The sequence below is a fragment of the Hyaena hyaena genome, unplaced genomic scaffold, assembly GCF_003009895.1.
Source record: "Hyaena hyaena isolate Hyena2069 unplaced genomic scaffold, ASM300989v1 scaffold_1035, whole genome shotgun sequence".
In the NCBI taxonomy this organism is placed as follows: domain Eukaryota; kingdom Metazoa; phylum Chordata; class Mammalia; order Carnivora; family Hyaenidae; genus Hyaena; species Hyaena hyaena.
Genome location: NW_024081669.1, coordinates 328,794 through 354,299, shown reverse-complemented (window position 1 = coordinate 354,299; position 25,506 = coordinate 328,794). Strand labels below are relative to the sequence as shown.

General features: G+C 35.9%; 1 protein-coding gene across 1 annotated transcript in view; it reads left to right on the top strand.

Moving 5' to 3' along the window:
• LOC120223757 (attractin-like protein 1) overlaps positions 1 to 25,506 on the top strand; it is a 519,004-nt gene that overhangs the window by 260,273 nt on the left and 233,225 nt on the right. Inside the window, exon 9 of the mRNA XM_039221981.1 lies at positions 14,038 to 14,145. Coding sequence (XP_039077912.1) covers positions 14,038 to 14,145 — 108 coding nt within the window. The remainder of the gene's footprint in view (positions 1 to 14,037; positions 14,146 to 25,506) is intronic.

Here is a 25,506-nt window from a genome sequence, read left to right as displayed (position 1 = left end):
TTCATCCTGTATTCATACTGCATACCTCTAAGATTCATCCATAGATTCCTCCTTGTCCTAAGTTAATTCCTTAATTCAACAGATATCTAGTGAACATCTGTCAGATACCAAATACATTTTGATGCTAAAATTTTAACACAGATAAAACCCTACTCTACTCTCAATGGGGAGACAGTGTCTAAAACAATAAGCAAAAGACATAGCATGGCAGACAGTAGAGAATGGTGTGGAGAAAATAAATCAGGGAAGAGGGATAGTGGGTATTGGGGAGGGTGTTTGGGGGGTTGTGAGGCAGTGACTGACATTTTAAATGAAATGGTTAGGAAAGAAGTACAGAATGGAATTCTAGGCAAAGTAACTAGTGTTGGCTCCATAGGTCTAACATTAACTGTATATTTTATTTTTTTAATTTTTGTTTTCAATGTTTATTTTTGAGAGACAGACAGAGACAGAGCACGAGCAGGGGAGGGGCAGAGAGAGAGAGAGAGACAGAGACCCAGAATCCAAAGTAGGCTCCAGGCTCTACGCTGTCAGCACAGAGCCTGACACAGGGCTGGAACCCATGAACTGTGAAATCATAACCTGAGCTGCAGTCAGATGCTTAACCAACTAAGCTACATAGGCACCCCTAACACAAACTATTTAAAGCTCACTTAGGTTCTGTAATGTGTACATGAGACTTGACTTTGTAGCTTGATAACAGGAAATACTCTTTTGCCCATCAATTTCTAAAGGCATTTCTTGTCTATACAATTAAATCATTTTCTCAGCTCACCTGCTTAGAGAGGCACACCTGAATAGTAAATTGCACCTGAAGGCCATGGCCCTAGCTGAAGCCCAGTGATCTGCATCTTTGTCTGTTAGGTTCCCTCAATACTGTGTTGCCATTAAGGAAGCAGAGTGAATTATTTTAATATGTAAATTTAGGTGAAATAAATATCATCATTAATAAAGATTATATTATATCATTTATCTACACTTTTTTATTTTTTTAACTTGTTCAGAATCCCAAGTAGATAAGTAAGGGCTACTTATTGGAAACCTTATCAGAGACCCCAGCAGCTGAATAGATTTATTGTTGAATGCTAGGTAAGTATCCATTTTTAGAGAAAGGACTCCTAGTAAGGTAATAAAGCGTTCGTTTATTTTCCCTGATCAATTTAAAATTTTTATCAACCAGGAAATAAATAGCATGATTATAAAATTTGGAGATTTATGAACATTCGTAAAAGGAAATATTTTATATAGGATAAAGGGAATTTATGTTATTAAGCATACAGAATATATTTGGTGAGAATTAAAATGTCTTTTGTACAGGGAAATAATTATATTGTTAATTATATTTTATTAGTAGAAATATGCCATAAGCCATTAAATTCAGGAAAACATGTACTAGTCAATAGGCAAAGCAGATAATAGGAAGAAATAATCAAGTTCTTGGTAGCATTCTTGGAGCATGAGACTGAATGAGCCGAGAAAGCTGGTTAGTCACCCTTGGTGAGGGACTGGCTAAGACTGAAGGATGCAAGCCCTTCACTCAGTTGCCCCATGTTTGGGACCCACTCCTCATACACAATATGAATACAAAGTACAAAAATTAGGATTCAACTCCATATGATCCAAACAGCTGTACTTTTGGGGAGGGTCAAGGGAGGATGTTTTGGATAAATTTTTAAGTGGATGATTACAAAGGATGATTTCACAAGCTTTGAAAATAAGAGTGTGTTCCAGCTAGTGGGCTTCTAAGCTATCATTCATCTATTTTCTCCCAGAGTAGGTAGGTGGAAATGGACTATGAAAAGAAACCAGATGTTTCTAAATCCATACACCTTATCTCTTCTATCTTTTGACATTACTGTATGGAGGAAACCTTGAGACATAAAAAGTGAAAGTCATTCTCTTGGTGTTATATGATTTACCTTGGCTTGGAGGCAACTCACTGTTTTGTTTGTTCTCGTTGCCAGCAAATTGTGCTGACCTGCTCCAAGAACGGAGTAGAGATTCAACACGAATGACAATATGGAGGAAGCTGTTTGTTATGGGAGTTGAAAGTTCAAAAGATCCAAGACAATTCAACACTCAAGGAAAAATGGGTTAAAAATAATAACAGCAACACTAGAGCATGAAAAATTAAACAAATACAGTGCAAAGTTCTAAATTTAGATTTAAAAACGCACTTGTAGAGGTAGTAAGTCAGAAAACTTGTTTTCATCGAAGTTCATGTGAGAAGGATCTGAAATTGTTGATTGCGTCCAGCCACAGGGTAATTCTAAACATAAATTTTTTTTAAAAAAAAAACCTGTTTTAAAATTTATTTTAATTTAGGACACATTAAGAGAAGTATTTCTACCATGTTCTCTACTAGTCAAATCACGTCTAAAATCTTGTGTTCATTTTACATTTTAAGAGAAAGATTGAAAAACGAAATGCTGAAAACCATGTTAAATGAGAAACAGTTTTGTCCTGTTTATGAGACTGTGGGTAAACTCTTTGAGGACAGCACTGTTTTTCATATCTCTTTACTGCCAGTGCCTGGCCATCTTCCCAGAACATTGAAATATTCGATAAATGTTCGTTGCATGAATAATGAATGCAAAATTAAGATATTGGAATTGTTTAATTTGAACATATAAGAGAAGTTTCAAATATATAATATACATTTAAAGGAATTTTAGTAAGATTAAGAGTATCCTATTTAACTTTAATGATCCAAAAAGATCCCAGGAATGTAAGTTTTTGTTCTGTATAATGAACTTTCTAACTATGTTAGAAACCTTTGGGGAAAAAAACTACTGCCTTGATAAAAAATGACTCTTGAGCTAGATATATTCGAGGATGCTAGATGACCATCTTTCAGAAAACTTAGATCACTTTTGGCCCTGCTTGAATGGGGATAGTGGGCCAGGTAACCTCTAGGATTCCTTCCAGCTCCTAGAATGAGTTATTTCAGTGGGTCTGCTATGACCACTGATTTCCTTACTTTCAATTTTTGTGGTTTAACATACCACTGCAAGTATGTAAGAAAGACAGTTTATATCATGAGTAATCTATGCTGCATCAAACTGCCCTTCGCATTGAAAAATTCAGTTGATTGAAATTAGTTTCAAAAATATTTCTAGCATATCCCCTTTCACAAGGGATTAAAAACAAATAACTGCATATTAACCTATCATACTGATTATACCATGAACAAAATAGGTATCTTTCAATATTTAAAATGTTGAGTGTCCAGTTTCAGCTCAGGCTATGATCTCACAGCTCCTGAGCCTCATGTCGGGCATTGAGCTAATAGGGTAGAGCCTGCTTCAGAGTCTCTGTCTCCCTCTCTCTCTGCCCCTCACTCACTCACACATGCACCCACAAGCACTCTCACTCTCTCAAAAATAAACAGTAAACAAATTTTTTAATAAAAAATTTTAAATAAAACATTATATTTAACATGTCTTATTTCACGAAGAAACATTTTACAGAAACACCATTTTTAGAGTTTCTCAATATTAAACGTTTGAAAATGATTCCATTCACTAATAGCAAAATAATCACATTTTCCTTAAAGGAAAAAAAATTTTTAACATATCGATTAAGGGGAAAATGCCAGCGTTTGAGTCACTTATGTCTCCAGGAAGACTTAAGTACGTCTTGAAGAACTTCGAAATTATTGTCACAAAGTACTTAAATGTTCAAAATGAACTCCTTATACACTAAATGTAAAAGCTAACTCGATTACGTTGCATTTAGAATTTCTGAACCTAGAAGCTAACATGTTGTGGTTCAAAAATGAATCTTGAGCTTTGTATCGATTCCCAGAATCAGGGAGGAAAAAAATACTTCTTTAGTAAATTAATTCTTAAGAGGGGGGAAACACTCTTGAAGGATTGATCTGAGCTTTATTGTAACAAGAGCCTCCAGTCATAAATTACCGGCGCACAGGCCAGAGTCAATGTGTCGTTTCTATTGTAATCAGCTGCTTTTATATTTCTACTCGTCAAGGTTGACTTGATCATATTGTGCATGTCTTGGATGTCAAAGGCATTCATTTGTTCTTCTGAAAAGAAGGACAAGTATTTCTCTGACAACTTAGACTTCTAACTTGGGGAAGTAATATATTCTACAGTATAACTCTGAGGATATTCTATGTGGGAAAGATTTTTTTTTTTCTAGCACAAGTTTCAAAATTTGAAATTATCCAGTTTCCCATTTTTGCTCTTTGAGGAGTAATATGTATTAAATATCCATTCTGGGGATCTAGCTTTTAAATGACCTTTTCAGTACTCATCCTTTTGCTCATTTTGATTTGCTCAGATAAATTACAACCACCTGGCCTTTTGTATTAAAGAAGGTTACATACAAAATTGACCTTTTGATACTTATTGGGAGAGCTAGGTTCATTGTATTTAAGATTAACTGCCGTTGCTGTTTTCTGGGTTATGTCTTAAGTAACTGTATTTGGGGATGGAAAAACCTTTTTTTTTTTTTTTTTTTTTTTTGCCTGTTTATTCTAAGCCACTGCTAACACCACAGGAATTGACAATACAAAAAGAAATGTATGTTTTAAAAAATAATAAGTATGATTTCTTTAGATACCTTGGCGTCCGATGATTTATATATGTCCTTTCAATTTCTCTTAACCTTGATAAAACCAAAATTATCCTTTGACCATTCTACTCCCTGCCACTTTGCTTCTTTCTGTTCCTCGAACACTTCAAATTAAGACTTACTTCTGGAACTTTGCAGTTGCTGTTCCCTCTGCCTAAAGTTATCTTTTTTGGCTTCTTTTGTTCCATTACTTAATTCTCCACTGTTCCCCTACATTCTCTGGCTTCTGTATAATTAGGGGAGATCATGTGACTATTTATGAAAGTAATACATGTCACCCCTGTCTGAGACACTGAAAGGTCCATACAGGATTGACTAGTCTCTTACACTCAAGGAATCCTCGGGCTGAGATGCAGAACGTCAAGATTGAAGTAGTCTAAATGGCTGAGTTACCCGAGAGGGAGTTACCTAGACCTGTAGAGGATTTTGTGTGAGCAGGAAATATACTTTTATATTTTAAACTACTGAGCTTTGGGGAATCCATTCATATCCTGAGTATTCAAAGTTTCGGATTAAATGACATTTCTTAGGAGACCTGTAATCCCCCTACCTAAAACACTTTCTCCTTCTGCTCTGTCTCTTTGTCCCTGCTATGATGTTTTCTGCAATGAGTTTTTTGTAATATTTTATTTGTTTAAGTATATGTTGAACAAACAAGACTTCTATATACTGTGAGTAATGATTTTTAAGTGCCTAGAGTAATCTTTAAAATTGGCAGTAAGCATTTTATTTTGTGCCTTTTTGTTTTAATGTCAAGAAGTACAAACAAAACAAAAGGAAATACTGCCTTGCAAAGGTCCATTGTATTTCCTATTGATAATTAGAAAGAATGGTCTGGTATCAAGCAATAGCTGAGTTTTTGACTCTTCTGGATAAATACGTTCTGCATGATTTCTTTCATTCACAAGTGAGGTCATCTTTGGCAAAGTCTAAATCAGTGATCGCATCTATGTCACAAAGAAAGGATTAAGAATCCAAATTTTAGAATTTCCTTTGGTAATCTTCAAACTTTTGCAATGTTTTGACATATCTTAAGGTTTTTGCCCACCAAGAAATAGATAAGACTTTGTTGCTTTTAAATCCAGGCTACATAAGTACTTCATCCAACATCAGAATACTCCCCATTTGTCTGCCTCCAGGCTCCTGGTAATGATCTAGGAAAGTCCCTGATATTTTTTAATAGCATGTAACACCTTGCTGAATGAAACCAAGAGTTACCTCTTACATACCTTTTCCCAAAAAAGGGTTTGACACACAGTAGGAACTCCGTACAATTTTTTTTTTTTTTTTTTGGTATGATGGTAGCCAAACTTATTCACCAAGTAGATAAGGATACGAAAGAACTCTCTATCAAGTGGTTCTAAGAATGGGCTTTTACAAATAAAAAGAAATTAAGGAAGGAGGAAGGAAAGGAGGAAGGGAGAGAGAGAGAAAGAAAGAGGAGGGGAAGAGAGGAAGTAAAAAATTCTGCCCAGAATTTAGTTTAATCCTTTCAGATTCATTTTTGGAATGCCAAGTAGAAAAAGAACTTCAGAATCTGCTTTTGTTCCTTAATGAAATTTCTTGACAAGGCAGGAAGACTTTCCTGAGAATTATTTTCTTATTGCTGATGCATGAAGAGATGACATACAGTCGTACTTCTTTTTTCATTGGCAAATTAAATGAAATATGTTGTCAACTGTAAGACAAAAAGAAATATATGCAGGTATATCATCTGCATTATCAAAGTTTTGCATAGGAAATTAACTATTTGCTGTTATTTAGATACAAATGATATTCTTTTGAGAAAGTGTTCACAAGATGGAATTCATGATTAAGGCAGTCAACAGGCACACACAGTTGATGAAAACCAGGAATTGACTATTCTGAACCATGTTAGCATTTCATTTAAAAAGAGAAATGAGGAAGCTACCAATTCTATCCTAACTTATTTCAAAATGTTAAAAGAAATGTTAAAAATATTAGCAGTTTCTGGGGGCACCTGGGTGGCTCAGTCAGTTGAGTGTCTGGCTTTGGCTCAGGTCATGGTCTTGCTGTTCGTGGGTTCGAGCCCTGCATCAGGCTCTGTGCTGACAGGAGAGGAGCCTGCTTGGGGTCCTGTCTCTCCATCTCTCTTTGCCCCTCCCATGCTAATGCTCTCTGTCTCTCTCTTTTTTTCTCTCTCTCTCTCCAAATAAACAAATAAACTTTACAAAAAATGATATAGCTTCTGTAGTGAGAAAAAATAAAAATTTTTAAAGGTCTAACCCTTTTAGATTAAACCTACTTTCCCTGCAGACTTACAGTGACTGATATATATAGACAGTTGTCAGGTGCTCATTACATTTTCTTGGCTTCACCTTCAGTTGGGAAGAATTGTGTGCCCTGTAAGAAGTACAGTTTTGACTCCCATGATGTTTAATTAAAAATGCTTAACCATGAATACATAAGAATAAGGAAGATCTATTATACTTTATAACCATGAATACATAAGAATAAGGAAGATCTATTATACTTTCTTTTCTTTGACATTGCCTAAATTAACCTAAATAAAGACAGTCCATACATAAACGCTGCTACTTGTAAATGTGAGATAGATTTTCTTTAATTCCTGTCAGTAGAGAGCTTTTAAGACCTTATTATACGCAAATGATGGTGATACTATCAGGTCAGACACTTGGTGCTACTGTGCTCTTGATCATATTGACAGTTTTTAGAGTTGCATGAGAGTTACTCTGCACGGAAGCTGTTTAAATCAGTATATAAGGCTGATGTAGAGACAGAATCATACAGTACAGAGTATATAGGTGATATTGCACATACAACCTCGAAAACACCAAAGTTTGAGAACCACTAAGCTAGATGAAGAAATAAAAGGAAACTTTAGAAATAGATATTTGAACTTTTGAACCCATGCTGCTTTTAGAATATATTTCAAGTTCTTATCTAACAAAAAAAGGATATGCAGAGAATCCTAAAGTAGTCTTGCTTTCAGTATTTATTCTGTTTTATTTTTAAGCATTAATAAATGTTGGGAGATCTGTCTGTTGAAAGAATTTAAGAAAATAGTGGAGTTATATTCTGATTCTGGATGAGGGGCAATTAGCTTCTAAAGGCAGCAGTGAGTTAAATTCCTGAGTCAACTGAAATTACAAAATTACAAAAATAACCCCACCTTTTTTGAAGAAAAGTACCATCTATTAGTGCATAGATTTCTGATATTTATCTATTCATCCTTTAGAAGTCTATGATTGGGGCACCTGGGAGGCTCAGTCGGTTAAGCGTCCCATTTCGGCTCAGATCATGATCTCACGGTTTGTGGGTTCAAGCCCTGCGTTGATAGCTCAGAGCCTGGACCCTGCTTTGGATTCTGTGTCTCCCTCTCTCTCTGCCCTTCCCTCACTCATGCTCTGTTTCAATCTGTCTTTATTATTAAGACTTATTAGCTTACATAAAAAATTTAAAAAAAGTCTATGGTCTACAGGTTGAAGAATCTGTGGCCCAGAGGATCTGTAAGTCCTTTTCAGGTATAAGAATCTATAAAGACTGTGCCTCATTCATACCAATTACATTTTAAGTGTTATCCAATGGCAACCAAGACCTTCATTTGCTGACATAGTTAAGCCTTATCTTGGCCTTTTATATGAGTTGTAGCTTTAATTTGAGTATGAGTTATAACATATTTACTTTGAATTATCATATGTATAATTTTATGTATATTCACATATACGCTTTCACATAGGCACTGACATTCATAAATAAATGTATATATTTATAAGCTTGTATATTACCTATTAGCATTTTAGAGGGAATATTAAACTTTATATTTTGAAAGACTTAGAAACATTTTCCATTTTTGCTTTCTTCTTCCTCTGTCTGGTCACAGGCTTGATGATAGTAAAGGCAGATTTTATTTTTGCCACATTATTGCTCAGAGAGCTCTGTGTATTTGAACAACCTACCTGGAAAATCTACTCTGGCCATTTGACAACTGAGGACATGTGCCTTAAAATAATGAGTAAAAACTGAATAAACTTATGGTGTAGTGGAATCTTCTGAATGACAAAATCCCTTCTGCACAGTCACTGTAGTTCATTTTGCAAGTTAATACAAATTTGCAAAAATGCCAGTTGGCAAAGAAATTTCAAAAATCACTGGAAGTGAATATTTTGAAAAAACTAGGTGAATACCTGTGGAAAAGCTCTTAGAAAATTTTTATTTTTAGGTTAACAACTATTTCAAGAGTAACATAGTCCCAGTAGGTCAAAGATTGTAGAGGCCCAGAAAAAAATAATTGAAGTTACCTGAGCAAAGATGTTATGCCAGGCCACTTACTCCCAGGAAGTGCTGATACCAGCTTCAGCCTGCGGGACTTGGAAGCAAAAGATTCCCAATATTATGAACAAGAGTTTGAGACATATGCCTTGTAGATTCAGTTGTATAAAATGATAGAATATCACGCTTTCCTAATTTAAGGATATAAAAAGATATTGCCACTTCTCTTTACTTCTTTGCACCATCCTAACACCAAAAGAACAAAATTGATTGTTCACTTACATTGCTGTATGGTACATGTATTTGTATTAATAACAGAAATACTCTTTTTCATGAAATGTTGCTTAATCTCTAATTCAAATACTTTGTTATTTTAGTATATAAGCTCAGGAGTAATGAGTAAATCATTTTGACAGTTCCTTTTATGCTTTTCCAAAATCTTAGGAATAGAACTACTATTAAAAATATGAATGCATTATATCTTTATGGCCATTTTTTCATATTTGCAATAAAGTAAAAATATGAAACCTGGTATTTATCCGTTGGGTCCACAGAATTGCCCCATTGTATAAAAGTAAATATCTACTTACTTTGGAGGATAAGACATAAATTCTAGAATATCAGGGGACATATGCTTTTAAAGGCTTAATCATAATTAAAATTAGTTTTATCATAACTTGCCTTCACTCACACAGGATGATACATATTTTTATATCCTAAGTCACTCATTCATGTTCATTCGTCAAATAGTATTGACTACCAACTAAATGCTGTGGGGAATAAAAAAAACAAATAAAAATAGATTTTTTCCTTAAAGAAGATTTCAGAAAAACCTAAAGATATAGCACCACACTAAAATAGTAAGTAATTCATAGGTGAGATAATCACTTCAAACTTGGGGAAGGGTAGCAGGACTTTTGGAAGTGGGGGCAAAAGCTAGATAGAACCTAGACGTAGGAGGAAGGAGACATGAAGAAAATTGGGGACAATTAGTTACTTTTTTGTCTGTTTAGTGTTTAAGGATTTTTATCCTAAAATCTGTTAGAGAGTTGTATGCCTTTGGAATGGTTAGAAAGGTGGTTAGTGTGAACTTTGAAAAATGATACAGTATTTGAAGTAGTCTTATTGAATGGAAGAATTATAGATACATTTGATCGAATCAGAGACTGTTCCTGACTGCCATATTTACACCAGGATTTTCATATAATCTTTAATTTCATGGTGTGTTTTATAAGACATTTTGAATAATAAAACAGTTATTGTAAACAACAAACATGGCACTAAGAGCATCTCTTTAATTTTTAAATTTTCTCCACAGCAGTGTTTATGGCAGCACGATTAGAATCTAGTGTATTATGGTCAATTTGTTCTCTTGGCTTTATCTTTCTGCCAAATAATTGGCAATAGCAGATTAGTTATAAAAACAGATCATCTGTTTTATGGCTTCTTATTGATGTACAAAATGTTGAACTTCATTTTATATAAAAATCACAATCACAAAATAAATTAATCATTTTTCAAAAGTTCTTAAGAAAGTACTCTCTATTTCCTCCTAACTTTTAGATGGAGTTTTTATCATTCTCTGTCACAAATCGCAGAATGTAGTCCCAAGTCTAAATTCATGTTACCACAATCATGACATTTTCCAACTGTCTCATAAATCTGCAACATTTGTTAAAAGGGAGAGTGGAGCAGACTGTGTGAAGAAAACGGGCCTGTGGTAATTAGTGTGCCGTCTTCAAAGATAAAATTAACGCTTGAAATTTCACATAATAATTGGACCACTGAACACTTACTGAGCGCCCTCAGCGTACCAGCCTCTGTGTTGAGCTGTGCAAGTGCTCCTCGGTGCCTTATCCCTTCGGATATGATTGCTAGTCCCATTTTATGGAGAGAAATAATAAGTGTTAAAAATGTCCGAGTAATCTGATTATGGTCCAAGAGTTTGTGGATGGAGAGGCTGGGATTCAAAACGAGTGCTCTGAGGTATGGGGGTAGATATCGACACCATTAATATCCCAGCTATACAAATGCGCAAATTTGAGGCTTAGAGAGGTCTAAATAATTTGGTTAAGCTCCAATAGCTAATAAGTGGAAAAACTGGCATTCAGACACCGGTCCTTTTAACTCCAGAGCCCTTCTATATTTCCTGTCAGCATCTATGCTAAATCTTGACAAAGTTTAAGTGGTAAACCAGCATGCTATTCATATCTTCTTTGCTCTGACACAGAGGGGACTAAATTCAGGAAGGAATGCATACAGATGTTAACTGGCAAAAAGGAGGGCAATTGATAAAGATTTGGCTGAGAGCCAGAACTTAGTAGCAAGGAGAATCTCACTTTATTCCACTTTTTTATTGTAAGGCCATCACATCAAAGCAAGAATGTTTCATGAACAATGATTTACCTTTCCTGAGTATCAATCAGAATATTTACATTTGTTTTCCGAAGTCAGAAACTGAGTGTGGCAAGCCAGAGTCCTGGTACTAGTCCTCTACTGAGTGGCCCAGAGAGAATTCATTTAGCTAGTTCTCTATGTGTATCCTTTACTGGACACTATTTTGTGCCCTATTTTTTTTTTTTTTTTATTATCATGTCTTCTTTTACAAACTATAGTGTTATGGTCTTGAGCAAGAACAATGTTTTTCTTCTGCTTTGCAAAGAGTACTGTAGACATTCAACTTTTAGAAAGTGATGGAAAGTCAAAGCTCAGAAGACACATTGGAATCTTTAAAAATACCTTTGTATCCAGCTTTTTTTTTTAAATGAACAAAAGTATTAGTCACTGATTTTTTTCTTCATTATGAGTGTTGGGGTGTCACAATAATACACGATAGTTCAGAAAAGTCTATCCTTTGTCAAAGATAGTGAATTTGGAATATTTACAGATTTAAATTACAATTTGTGGTATTGAATACTCATTAATTATATTTTGTAAATCTTTTACTTTTAGAAGTAGAGAGAAGGTAAGTTAAAGAAACAGAAGTTCATTTTGTTAAAAACCTCTTAATTATGACATGTGGTTTGTATTCTGAGGAGAACTAGTACAAATGAAGAAACTTTTTGATACAAATGTTAGAAAATTGTGTTCAGGGATACCTAGGTGGCTTAGTCAGTTAAGCATCCGAGTCTTGATTTCAGCTCAGGTCATGATCTCACAGTTCGTGAGTTCAAGCCCCAGGTAGAACTCTGTGCTGACAGTGCAGAGTCTGCTTGGGATTCTCTCTCTACCTCTCTCTATCCCTCTCCAGTGTGTGCATGCTTTCTTTCTCGCTCTCAAAAATAAATAAATAAACATTAAAAAAGAAAGAAAGAAAATTGTGTTCAAACCCAAAGTAGAGTTTATAGTTTTCTCAAGGCTATTTGTCCATTACCATCAGAAAAGTAGGTATATTTGCATATGTGTGTGTCTGTATCTTTGTGTGCATATTTTTATTGCAGAGACAAAAAACATGGTGTCTTCTACACTTAGAGTCCCTTGGAGTTTGAAGTAATATTCTGTTTGCATTTTGTATAGACAAAATGTTCAGATCTATTGGCCAATCCTAAGAAAGACACAAATAAGACTCCGTTTTCCAGCAGCTGCATATTTAATAATACAATTTTGAGGTTATATTAAATGAATAATTTGGTAGCTTAGATCACTTACTTTTTACTTTGAGTATGTTTTAATATGTCTTCATTACTTTTAAATATATATGTTCTAAGAACTTAAATTATTACACGGTATTAACTGTATTATTCCCATTCCATCAATATTGGCATGTGGTTGTTCTCTTTTTAATAATAACAAAGCAAGGCCTTAAATTATATTTTATTTAATTTATTTTTTAAATGTTAATGTTTACTTATTTTTGAGAGAGAGAGAGAGAGAATCTGCATCAGCAGGGAAGGGGCAGAGAGGGAGACAGAATCCAGAGCAGGCTACAGGCTTTGAGCTGTCAGCACAGAACCTGATGCAGGGCTCAACTGTAAGATCATGACATGTGCCAAAGTTGGAAGCTTAACTTACTGAGCCACCAAGGAGCCCTGTTTAAGTTATATTTTAGATGCTCATCTCATGAACACCATCACTGCTGTAAGTGTTAAAACAAAAATGTTAAATAATAAACTGCCATCAGGTATTGGCTTTTGTTCCTTCATCATCTAAAAGGAAATTTTATGAATGATGCATCACAGCGCGACATACATTTACATTCAAATACTGGTTGTTAATGTTTTAAGTTAATGCCAGTGAATCTTTAAAAATCTCTGTGAATAATGAAACTATTCATTGTGTTCAAGGATTTTGCCTTTTTCAATGATAGGATTTTCTTCTCATTTGAAAGAGTATTTAATTGCATCGCTCATCCACTTTTAATATTTAATAATAATTTTATTAGCTGTGTAGAATGAGAAGGGCAAGATTTGCAATATCTACTGCTGGTCATCAATTTTTTCTTATCGTGACTTAATGAATATTATAATTACAGGGAAAGGCAGAAATATAAATTAGCTCGGTAGTTGGCTGGGACATACTAGTTTATTGGTTTTAGCTTGGGTAAAGCCCAGAGTAGGCACAAGGAAAAAGAAACAAATATCTGGGCGTGTCTTAGAAGCCTTGGCACAAAATTTTTGCAACCTATTAACCATTACTCGTTTTAAATAATGAAGACAGAGTTTGAATCAAATTATAAACACTGTCCCTGACAATTCCTGCTGGTTCCCTAGCAGTTGACAGGAGGTCTTGACGACTTCTAGGACTTAGTCTTTTCAGGTATGTTTCTTTAATCTCTACTAATGCATTTTGAAACTTTTTATTGTCCTTTCTTAAACATTTTTGCTGTTTTTTACCTTCACCTAAGACAAAAGCTGCTTGGCATAGCCATTGTCACAGTAGCACTTTTTACTGAAGTAGACCCTCTCAGCTGGAGTTTTCAAAAATGCTTTTGAGTACATTTCATTAGGTCTGTGGGATAGAGGTCAGGGGAAAAGTCCTTTGCAGGTACCATATGTTTAAAGCCTCTGTGGATTTATAACGCAGGCCATGGGGAGAAAACAAATTTTCATTTTAGTGATCTCGCTGTAGATATGTGTATCATATGATTACTAAATTCTGAGTATCATTTGTTGAAAATGGAACCAGATATTGTTGAATTGCATGTACTTTTAAACCCATTTTAAACAAATCATTTTTACCCCCCTCCAGCAACTGCTTCGAGAACGACAGCAGATGGCCAGCCGTCCCTTTGCTTCTGTTGATGTAGCTCTGGAAGTAGGAGCTGAACAAACCGAGTATCTGCCGGGGCCAGTGGAGGTAAGACCGGTGGTGCGGAGAGGACCACCGTGATTTGCATATTTATATCGCTTGCTTCTCTAATCTGCATCTGCTTGTGTAGCCAAATACGATCTGATTATGTAGAGTTGACAAGATCCAGCTACATATGTTATGACACTTCCAAGGCACATAGTTTTAATGCTATGACATGAGCTGTAACAGAAGCCACCGGAGAATCTATTAGCCTAGGCAAGAGTGACAGACTGCTCACCTGGCAGCCTTTCTCTGACAGATCGGAGCTGAAGGAATTTAAGATACAGGTATGATGGAAGAAACAAAGCACCTATATTTAGTCCTTGGAGTGCCCAACACCTTTTCGTTAACAATTCACATTTATCTTTATTAATGAAGTTGACTATAAAAGGTGGGTGGAGATGAGTTGCGTTGTAATCATATAGCTTCATTGTTGAATGTTGAGAATTGTAGAATATTGGGAATATTTTTATTTGTGGCAATGGCTGTATTAGTATCCTCTTTTATTGGAGTGTGGTGAAGGAGAAATCATTATGTGCAAGTAAATGTAGTACTGGATTCCTGAAATAATGCATAGAACGGTTTCTGAAAATAATGGCCCATCGAGAGGAAAAGTCCACCGATTATGATTTATGATTAATGACCAATCAAAGCATTTCGGGGCATAGTAATTGTGTTGTATGCTGATTATTTTTTATTTATATTTCATGTATGGTAAGGTGTTTACATAGGAACATTAAGAAGCGCTGTAGGGTTGAAAATTGTATTTCCTTTTTTGAAAAGTTCCCTTATGTGACTAATTTCATGTTGCTATTTTCAAATCTTGCTTTTCTTTAAGGAAAGCAAGGAATACAAAAATAGACTCCCCCAAAAACCTAGATACAAATATAACTGATTCTGTCTATAGAATTTTGGAGTTTTTGGAAAAAAAAATTAAACAACTGAATCGGGCCTTGTGGATGCTATACAAAGAGCCGGTTTTTAGAGGACATTTCTCTGTGAGACATTTTTTAGCTCTTGTGTACTTGATTTTTTATTACTCTAGATCACAGGTTGCCATGGGAGCTTAGAACATTAGGAAATTTATATGTGTCTTGTCCATTATTACTTGGGGAGAAATTAGAAGACAGAATGATTAAATGAAAGTTACACTAAGTGCTCTAATTTCATGCTGGCCCTTTGCCTCACATCCAGGAAACCTGGACTGTTTGAATTCCAACTTCCTTTTCTCCTCATCTGTTAAAAACATTCTCAAACACTATTAAAACACAAGTCACAGGACAAGAATGAATGTAAATAATACGTACATAGTCCACAGAGGAAAAGGACCAATCGAAGAACCAGAAAACTCACAAACTTAAGGAACAAATGTAATTAACATACAATGGCTCCACCAGAGTGTGTCATTTGCTGCTTACTAGTGCTTAACATGTATCATGAGGTGTGTTTGTTCATAATCATCCCATTTCTTTGTTTTATTTTTTCCAGATTTTATTTCCTTCTTTATCGTTATCATTTTAGCATTACATTTTATTTAAAATTTCTACCTCTCCTTTCTTTTGATTCCTGTCTGCTTACTAGTCCTTCTTTTATTCCTTTATGTCCAATCTGTTTCCTTTTGTTTTAATACCTATCCCTTGTAGAAATGACTCTTAACTTTTTATTTTCCCAGTCATTCTGAGTCTCTCTTTTGATTAATTGCCTGAATCTATTTATACTGAAAATAATTATTGTTCTCCGAAAGTTTATTTTAGCTACCCTAGTGTGTGTGTGTGTGTGTGTGTGTGTGTGTGTGCTAACACACCTTGTTACTAACCTTTTTTTCCATGTCTCTTTTGGATAAATTGATTTCCTTCTACTAAACTGAGTGTTACATATTCTATTTCTCTGTTTCGGTTGGTGACCCATTACTTATCAAGGTTACTAGTGAGGATTATTTTCCCTATCACTCTCTAAGAGCATATTAATACACATTCCTGCCCTGCCTGTCTCAAACAGAATTAATACTTTAGCATGCTCTCAACTCCCTCTGTTCCTCCTACCCTATGTTAATACTGTTTGGAAATTTTAATCCAGACACTATGGGTGTACTTTTTTTACTTGGCATATTTAAGTAACAATGAATGGTCTTCACCCTTCTTTACTCTTTATATCTAGTTGCTTACTCTTGCATTTCTTTATTTTTCACTATAGTAAATCCTCCAAGATATTCTTCAAAGAGAAATTTTATGTGGCATAATCTTTGAGACCTCAGATGCCTACCAATAATGTTTATTTTGTCCTCACATGTAAATAACAGTTTAATTAAACATAAAGTTCACTTTCAAAGTTATCTTCTTCAAAACTTCAGAGGCATTACTCCGTTGTCTCAAGTCTGATGTCAGTTGGATTCTTTGTCCTTTGTAAATGGTCTCCATTTCCTTCTCTGCAGTCTTTCAGAATTTTCTCTTGTTTCTCAATGTTCTTAGATTTTTCTCCAATATGTGTACATATTCTCCTATTTGGTAGTTTATGCCCCCCTTTAAACCTGCAGGCCTATTACTTTGTATAATTCTGACTAATCTTTGGTCACTATTACTTAAAAAAATTTTGTTGTATCTTTATTTTATTTTGAGAGACAGAGAGCAAGCAGGGAGGGGCAGAGAGAGAGGAAGACACAGAATCTGAAGCAGGCTTCAGGCTCTGAGCTGCCAGCACAGAGCCCGACATGGGGCTTGAATCCACGGACTGTGTGTGAGATCATGACCTGAGCCCAAGTCAAGACACTTAACCGACTGAGCCACACAGGCGCCCCTGGTCACTATTCCTTTAAATGTTTCTTACCATAATCTGTCCTGGAACTCCTTTTAGATACTCCATACTTCTTCTATCATGAATATTTCTAAACTTTTCTCTCATTATTTGTACTTTTTTATTTCTTATTGATGCCTCTCTGGGAACATTCCACAATACTAATTTTTTCTTTAGATGTATCCTTTCAGCTACTTCACCCACTTACTGACTGCATAGCAACAATGATATAGTTTGTTGTCAATAGCTGAGGTTGTGTATTCTTCATAACTGCTTGTGGATGCTTCATATTTTGAATACTCTCCCTTATCTTTCTGAAACCATTCATTATATTTTATTTAAATGCTGTTCTTCCTTTCATGGTGCTTACACTCTTCGGAGGTCCCCTACTTTTTTTTCTATATACACATATTTTATTTTAGGTATGAAGATCCACTTAGAAAGAGAGATAAAATTCTTGACTCTCCATTGTGCTCTTTCAAGCAATTTAGTGGTTGGGTGTGAAGAAGCTGCTTGTAGTATGGAATCTGTGTTGAGTCTCTACTGCTCATTTGCCACGAATGTCCCTTTTACTAGAGAGAACTTTCAGATACCTCCTTCCCAAGCATTGTTCCTCTTGGATGGCGGCCTCTCTCTGATGTAATTGTAGGTGGAGTGGTCCTGGCTCCGGCATGTGTAACTCTGGGATTCTGCCCCCAAATAGAAAGCTACTCTATCATTAGTTTGCAGCCTTGAGCTGGCACAGGTCTGGTTTCTGCTGCTTTCCTGCTCCCCCAGCAGGTGGGATAGGCATCATCTATCCAGACAGAGTGGATAGTGAGGCCTCTTCTAACGCGGGCCACTGTTTACTTCCTTCAAGAGACCCAACCAACTGTTTCTTCAAGATTCTGTATGAATTACTGTGTGTTTTCTGACAGTTAGCAGCATTCCTATTCGTTGTGCGTTATCACTATGTGTGAAGTCAGGGGAGGAGACAAGCGACTCATTGTGGTTTATGGTATGTTGGCTGTAGGACCATGTGCTCTGTATCCTTTAAAGCATTCTACTAATGTTGAGAGTCTTGTTATTTTCCTCATGTTATTGCTTAGTTATATAAATAATTGCCATGCCTCTATTTATTTTGTACCACTTGTTTTCACTGAAGTGTCTGAGAAGAAAAGTATTTACCTGCTTATTCTCACTTAGGCCGTTTATATCGGGGAGTTAAGTTCTACTTATTAATGCATAATGTTGTTGTTGTTAAGAAAATGTACAATACAATTTACCTCATTACACTGTACAGTTTGGTGGGTTTTAGTATATACAGAGTTGTGTAACCATCCCCCAAATCAATCCTAGAACATGGTCATCATCCCCAAGACAAATCCTGTACAGGTCGGCAGGCACTTCCCCTGTCCCCCCCAGCACGCTCCCTCACCCCCAGGTGCTAATGTGCTTTTTGTCTGTATAGATTTTCCTAATCTATATTTTCATTTCATTTCATACAAATGGAATCACACAGTATGTGTTTTTCTTTCCTGTAGCATAATATTTATAAGGTTCGTTCATGTTGTGACCTGTGATCAGTACTTCTTTCCTTTATATTGTGAAATACGATTCAATTGTATGGATACAGCACATTTTGCTTATACATTTATCAGTTGATAGATAATTGGGTTGTTTCCACTTTTTAGATATTCTGAAGAATGCTGTTATGAATGTTTACATGCAAGTTTCATTTCTTTTGGGTATGTACTTCAGAATGGAATTGCTGGATCATATGGTAATTTTTTATTATTTGCTGGAAAGAATTTTGTTCCCCCACTGAGTGATCTTGGGACCATTATTGAATATCAATTGAACATAGATTTATTTCTATGTGGGGATTTATTTTTGGACACTCAGTACTGTTCCAGTGTTTGATAAGCCTATTGTATGACAGTACCACACTATCTCTTTGTTGGGGGGGGGGCGGCGTTGGTTCTGCGCTTTATTTTTTTCATAGTTTATTGTCAGGTTGGTTTTCACCCAGTGCTCATCCCAACTAGTGCCCACCTCCATGCCCATCACCCATTTTCCCCTCTCCCACACCCCCATCAATCCTCCGTTTGTTCTCAGTATTTAAGACTCTCTAATGGTTTGCCTCCCTCCCTCTCCTTAACTATTTTTTTCCTTTTCCCCTCCCCCATGGTCCTCTGTTAAGTTTCTCCTGTTCCACATATGAGAATCCCACACTATCTTGATTACTAAGCTTTGTAGTAAGTTTTGGAACTGGAAACTATGAGTCTTCCAACTTTGTTCTTTTTGAAGATTGTTTTGGTTCTTCTGGGTCCTTTGAATTTCCACATTAATTTTAGGATTAGTTTGTCAATTGCTGCATTGAAGCCTACTAATATTTTGATAGGACTTGTTTTGAATGTGTAGATAAATTTGGGGGAATATGCAATATTATAACATTTACTTTATTAAGGTGGTAGTTTTGTAAATTGAGTACCTTCATGCTCCAGGCCTCAAATACTAAATTCAAAATCAGATTTCTTCCCTTTTGGTAAATAATTATGATTTCTGATATTTAAAATTCCCTATAGTGATCTATGTCTAACCATCTCAAATAAGTCAGCAATATAGATTTAAAAAAATTGCAAGCTGAAAACATTTTTTTCAAGAGATTGTTTTAGAACTTAAATTGGTTGTTTATTTCTTCCTGTAAAAAAATTGAATATCAGAAGTAAATCTGAGCAGCCATTAATATCTTCCTCTGACATACTTTAGAAAATAGTAACAGTAGAAGTAGAATGTTTAACATTTTTTTTTCTCCTTTGCTAAGCATTTTGTAATACTACTAACTGGAAGTTATCTATCTTAAGTGTATACACATACATATGCATATATATGTGAGATTTGTTTTCCACTTTATAGTACACTGAAAACGACTCCAAATCTCTTTTTTTATATACGTTACAGTACATTGTGGTTTATTGATTTGCTTACACGGCGAATTCCAAAGCTTAGGCCCTGAAATTACATTAAGGATTTTATTTAAGCTTAAAAATCAAAGTAATTTTAAAATTTTTCAGCTGGGTTTTCTTAAAATTTGGTGTTTAAATTCAACACAAAGCCATAGGTTAGCTGGCTATTACTGTTCTGTAAATATTTTTTGAGTGTTCATAATGTAGTAAGTTAAGAAATGGATTTCTTTTAAATTAAATTTGACTCATGTGCCACTGAGTTCCACATCTGTAGAGTCAGGGGAAAATGTAAGGAACAATATGAAAAGAATTACTTTTGATACATCTACAGGTAATTGTGTACTACTGTATACCAAATGGCCTATTCTATGAAATAGATGTGTTCCTAAAAACATTTACATATATATTAAGTATAGATATGTAAATAAGCGAGGAGTATTGAATCTTTGCAAGACTTTTGTATAAAGCCTAGGTGTCAAACCTGAAAAAATATATATGAAGCATGAATAATCACACTCTAAATTGTCTATTAGCAAGTATGAATCATTATATTTTACCATATTATAGTGACAAATTAAAATACATCATTAAAATTCAATATACTTTGAATGTTAATTTTTATGCAAACACAATGTGTTAGTTGGTTTTAAACTTCTCTTAAAATGAGGATTATTTTTGCAGTAATAGTATGACCTGCAGTATACATGTGTCATTTTTCCTCCACCCAGCAGTAACATGAAAATTTATGGTAATTGTTCAGCAGAGCTTTGTGGAATGCTTCCTATGTGTCGGGCACTGTTCTAAGTGCTTGAGAAACATCAGAAAATACAACAAAGAACTCCATCCTCATGTTTATATTATAGCAGGATATAGAAAATTATATAATATGTTAAGAAGTGGTAAGTGCAATGGAAAAAGGAAAAATAAAGCAAGATAAGGGTTTTGAGAATGCTTTGTGGAGGTGGAGGAGAATGTGCTGTACTGAATAGGGTGGCAGTCAGGGTGACTTCATTTAGTAGGTGAGATCTGAGCCAAGCTTGAAAGAGGTGAAGGAGTTAAGTAGGCAGCAGTTTCCCAGGGAAAAAAGTGGTCCAGGCTTAGGAAGAAGCCTAATGTGGTGCATGCCTGTCAGGTTCATGGAACAGCCAGTATGGGGTCCGGGCAGATGACAGTAAGGCCTTGCAGATCTTTATCTAAAGACTTTGACCCTCAGTTCTTAGTGAATAGAAGAGCCAATTGCAATTGCAGGGTTGTTCAAGAAGACTGACATAATTTTATAGTTTTTAAAAAGATCACTCTGCCCTTTGGGTTGAGAATAATTTGAAAAGAGATGTCTTCAAATAGTTCCCTGACAAACAGACACCCAAGAAAATCTGTTCACCTGGGATAAAAGGATACATTGGTAGGGAATAGAACATGAAAAAAGAAATAGAAGGCAGCCACTACCACTATGAACAACCAGAACTTAATATCCTTGGGAATCACACATCAGATTATGGAGGCCAGACACAGTGGAGCGGAGTATTTATTCCCCAACTCCTTTCAGTTACTGATTGAGGGCTACTTCCTAGGAGGCTAGAGAAAGCAAGCAATGTAGGCTTTTTGCATTGGCAGCCAGCAAGAAAACCGATCGGTAACTGAGGGGCAGTGGAAATCAACCTGTAGTTCCTGCTGCTGAGGCAGGATAGAAGGACAGAGACTAGTCAGCAGCCCACTGTAGGAATGCGGTAGCAGTGACACATGACGGAGGCCAGGCCAGGGCGGTAGCAGTTAAGGGATGGGAAGTGATTGCCTTCTGGACTGTATTTTTAAGGTTACTGTGACTATAATGTTCTCATTTTGAAAGGCTTTCCAGTGACATGTTTATAAAGTCTAAATAGAAAGATTCAAAAAGTGATTTTTCAGTTCTGTTTCCAGATGGAAGCGTGGAAAATTCCTGAACTTCCTACCTCCTCCCACAGACACACTGAAGCCACATCTATGTATGGAACACTTTCCTCTAAAAAAAAAAACCCTAAAAACTGGTGGAGCAGCCCCTTCACATCAAGTAAATGAGAGGAAAACCACATTGAAGCAGGTAGGAGAAGGTGAGACACCGTCTCACAATAAACCCCATCCCAACACAGCAACTCACATGCAGGAGGGAACTCAAAACCCAGTGCTTCTCCCTGAGGGGTGAAGGGTCTGTCCCTCACATCAGGCATGCCAACTTCTAAGACCATTACCTGGGAGATGAGCCCCCAAAGGGTCTGGCTTTGAAGACCCTTGGGGTTTGACATACTTCCAGCAGGCTACAGAGGTTTTCTCAAGTAATGCTGGGTGGTAGACACAACCTTTGCGCTCTCGCTCTTCCTTGCTCCAGCTTGCTGGTATCTTCTAGAATGGAGTTTATACCCTTGTCTGGTGCTCTGATTTTTGCAGCTGCCACCAAGGGATACCTCTTCATTGTTTGGCTCTGATGACCAATGGGGCATATGTTCACAGGTCCCACAGGATTGTAACCAAAAGAGAAAGCCTTCTTAAATAGCTGCCACCCCCAGGCCACAGCAAGAGGCAACAAACTCAGGAGCTCAGTCTTTCTGTGAAAGAGGCCTATTAGTTTATCCTCATAGCTGCAGCCTGAGGGCCAGGCTTCTAATTAAATAAACATCTAAAGGCTGACTGATAAGGGGTTAATATTCAATATTTGTAAGGAGCTCATACAACTTAACAGAAAAAAAAAAACAATCAGATTAAAAAATAGGCAGAGGATCTGAATAGATGTTTCCAGAGAAGACACACAGATCTGGCCAACAGGTATATGAAAAGATGCTCAGTTATCAAAAAGATAAGAAATAATAAGTGCTGGCAAGGAGAAGTATGAGAGGAACTCTTAGGCACTGTTGGTAGGAGTGTAAATTGATATAGCCACTGTGGAGAGCTGTATAGGATTTTCTTTAAAAAATTAAAACTAGAACTACCATATGATCCAGCAATTCTACTTCTGGATATTTATCCAAAGAAAATGAAAACACTAATTCAAAAATATATCTGCACTTCCATATTTATTACCACATTTTTTTACAATAGCCAAGATATGGAAACAACATAAATGTGCATTGACAGATGAATAAAGAACATGTGAGAATATACAAATATATATATATATACATATATATATACACACATATATGACATAAATATATACTTATGCATATATATGTATATATATGAGTATGAATATATATTATATATAAGGGGATACTCTCTTCAGCCATAAAAAAAGAATGAAATCTTGGGCACCTGGGTGGCTCATCAGTTAAGTGTCTGACTTTGGCTCAGGTCAGGTCATGATCTCGCAGTTCGTGAGTTTGAGCCCTGTGTCAGGCTCTGTGCTGACAGCTTAGAGCTTTGGAGCTTGCTTCAGATTCTGTGTCTCACTCTCTCTCTGCCCCTCCCCCACTTGCACTATCTCCCTCAAAAATAAACAGAAACATTAAAAATATTTTAGAAAAACAATTAAATTTTGCCATTTGCAAAAACATGGATGCACTTTGAGGGCATTGTGGTAAGTGAAAGAAGTCAAACAGAGAAAGGCAAATACCAACCATACGATTTCATGTATATGTGGAATCTAAAATAGAAAAGAAGGAAAGAAGGGAGGAAGGGAGAGAGGGAGGGGGAAGGAAGGAGGGAGGGGAAGGAGGGAGGAAGGAAGAAAGGAAAGGCAAGCTTATAGACACAGAGAACAGACTGGTGATTGCCAGAGCCAAGGGTTGGGGGCTTTGCAGAATGGGTGAAGGGGATCAAAGGTGCAAACTTCCAGTTATAAAATAAATTAGTCATGTGAATATAACGTACAGCATGGTGACTGTAGTTAATAATACTGTATTATATATTGGGGGCGCCTGGGTGGCTCAGAGTCAATTAAGCTCTTAATAAGGCTCACGTCATGATCTCACGGTTCACGAGACTGAGCCCCACATTGGGCTCTGTGCTAACAGAATCTCTGCTTGAGATTCTCTCTCTCCCTCTCTCTCTCCCTTCCTCCCTCTCTCTCTCTCTCTCTCTTTCTCTCAATCTCTTTCTTTCTCACCCTATCCCCCAAATAAATCAACATTTAAAAAATAATACTCTATTGTATATTTGAAGTTTTTTAAGAGAGTAAATCTTAAAAGTTCTCATCACAAGAAAAAATTGTATAACTACGTATGGTGACAGATGTTAACTAGAATGTGGGGATCATTCTGTAATACATACAAATATCAAATTGCTATGTTGGCTCATTATAGTTTACACTTGAAACTAATATAGTGTTGTTTGTCAATTACGTCAAAAAATTTCAGAACAAGAAAATTATTTTATCTTTTCAAATGGCACTGTAATAGCTCTATAACATCAGTGATGCTGTTGTATTTATTCATTGAGATACATAATAGCATTCTGTCTTAGTCTCTCCAGCAAGAAAATATGTGCTTTTCTTCATTAACTGATAGAAGCCATGAGGAATGGAGGCAAAAGCATCTTTTGCCCCTTAAGTGACTACCACTGGCTGGGTTGATTATATCTGGTGTCACACTAAAAACACAGCATACAACTGGATCACAAGCAAGTGAATATATAATCCTGTGAGTGAAATGATAATGATGTTAAAAATGTACATTCCTTATTCATGGTTTTTTTGTTTGTGTTTTGTTTTTTTTTGTTTTTTTTTTTTGTTTTTGCTGGGAATATAAACTTGTATGAGTCCTTGAGTATCACTGACAATTTTTGCTGGGATATTATTCTTCATTTCTATTTTTATTTCTAATTATTTTTTAGCCAGTTATTCTTGTGCTGCTACTTCTAACACTGAAAACCAAAACCACTTCCTGGCCAACAATAAAGGATTTGTTAACCTATCATGTGTTACACAGTAGTATATACATTGTGACCTAACTGTGATAAACATGGAAAAGAGTGAATTTTTAATAATAGTTATATCTAGATGGGTGGTATATCTGAGTTATTCTTCTTGCATAGCTATTCTGTACTGACCTTTCTCTGATGGCATGCACTGCCTTCCCTCTTTACTTTAACAATTTTTTTTTAACATTACTCATTTTTGATGGAAAGACAGAACATGAGTAGGGGAGGGGCAGAGGGAGAGGGAGAGAGGGAGACACAGAATCCTAAGCAGGTTCCAGGCCCCGAGCTGTCAGCACAGAGCCCAACATGAGGCTCAAACTCACAGATGGCAAGATCACCACTGAGCTGAAGTCGGACTCTTGACCAACCGTACCACCCAGGCACCCTGCCCCTCCACTTTTTTGAACAAGGAATTAATGAAAGTATCAATCTAATGGAAGTATAAAATGTGGGCTCTTTTTTCCCAATTTTTAGACTCATATTAACTTCACATATATTCAGGTTTGAAATTTTGCCAGTTATTTAAGAGGAATGTTTCTGGTCATCATTTCTATTTTAGGGAATAAAAACCCTTATTCATAATGTACATATTCTGGGCTGCTCTGTTACCTTTTAACCCACTGTTATTAACTTATCTACATTTTAGTTGTTGATAATGTAGATGACCAGTGGGGTATATTCTGTAACATTACCACTTAGGTATTTATCAAGCATGCGCTAGAGAGAGCTTTCCAGACAGTAG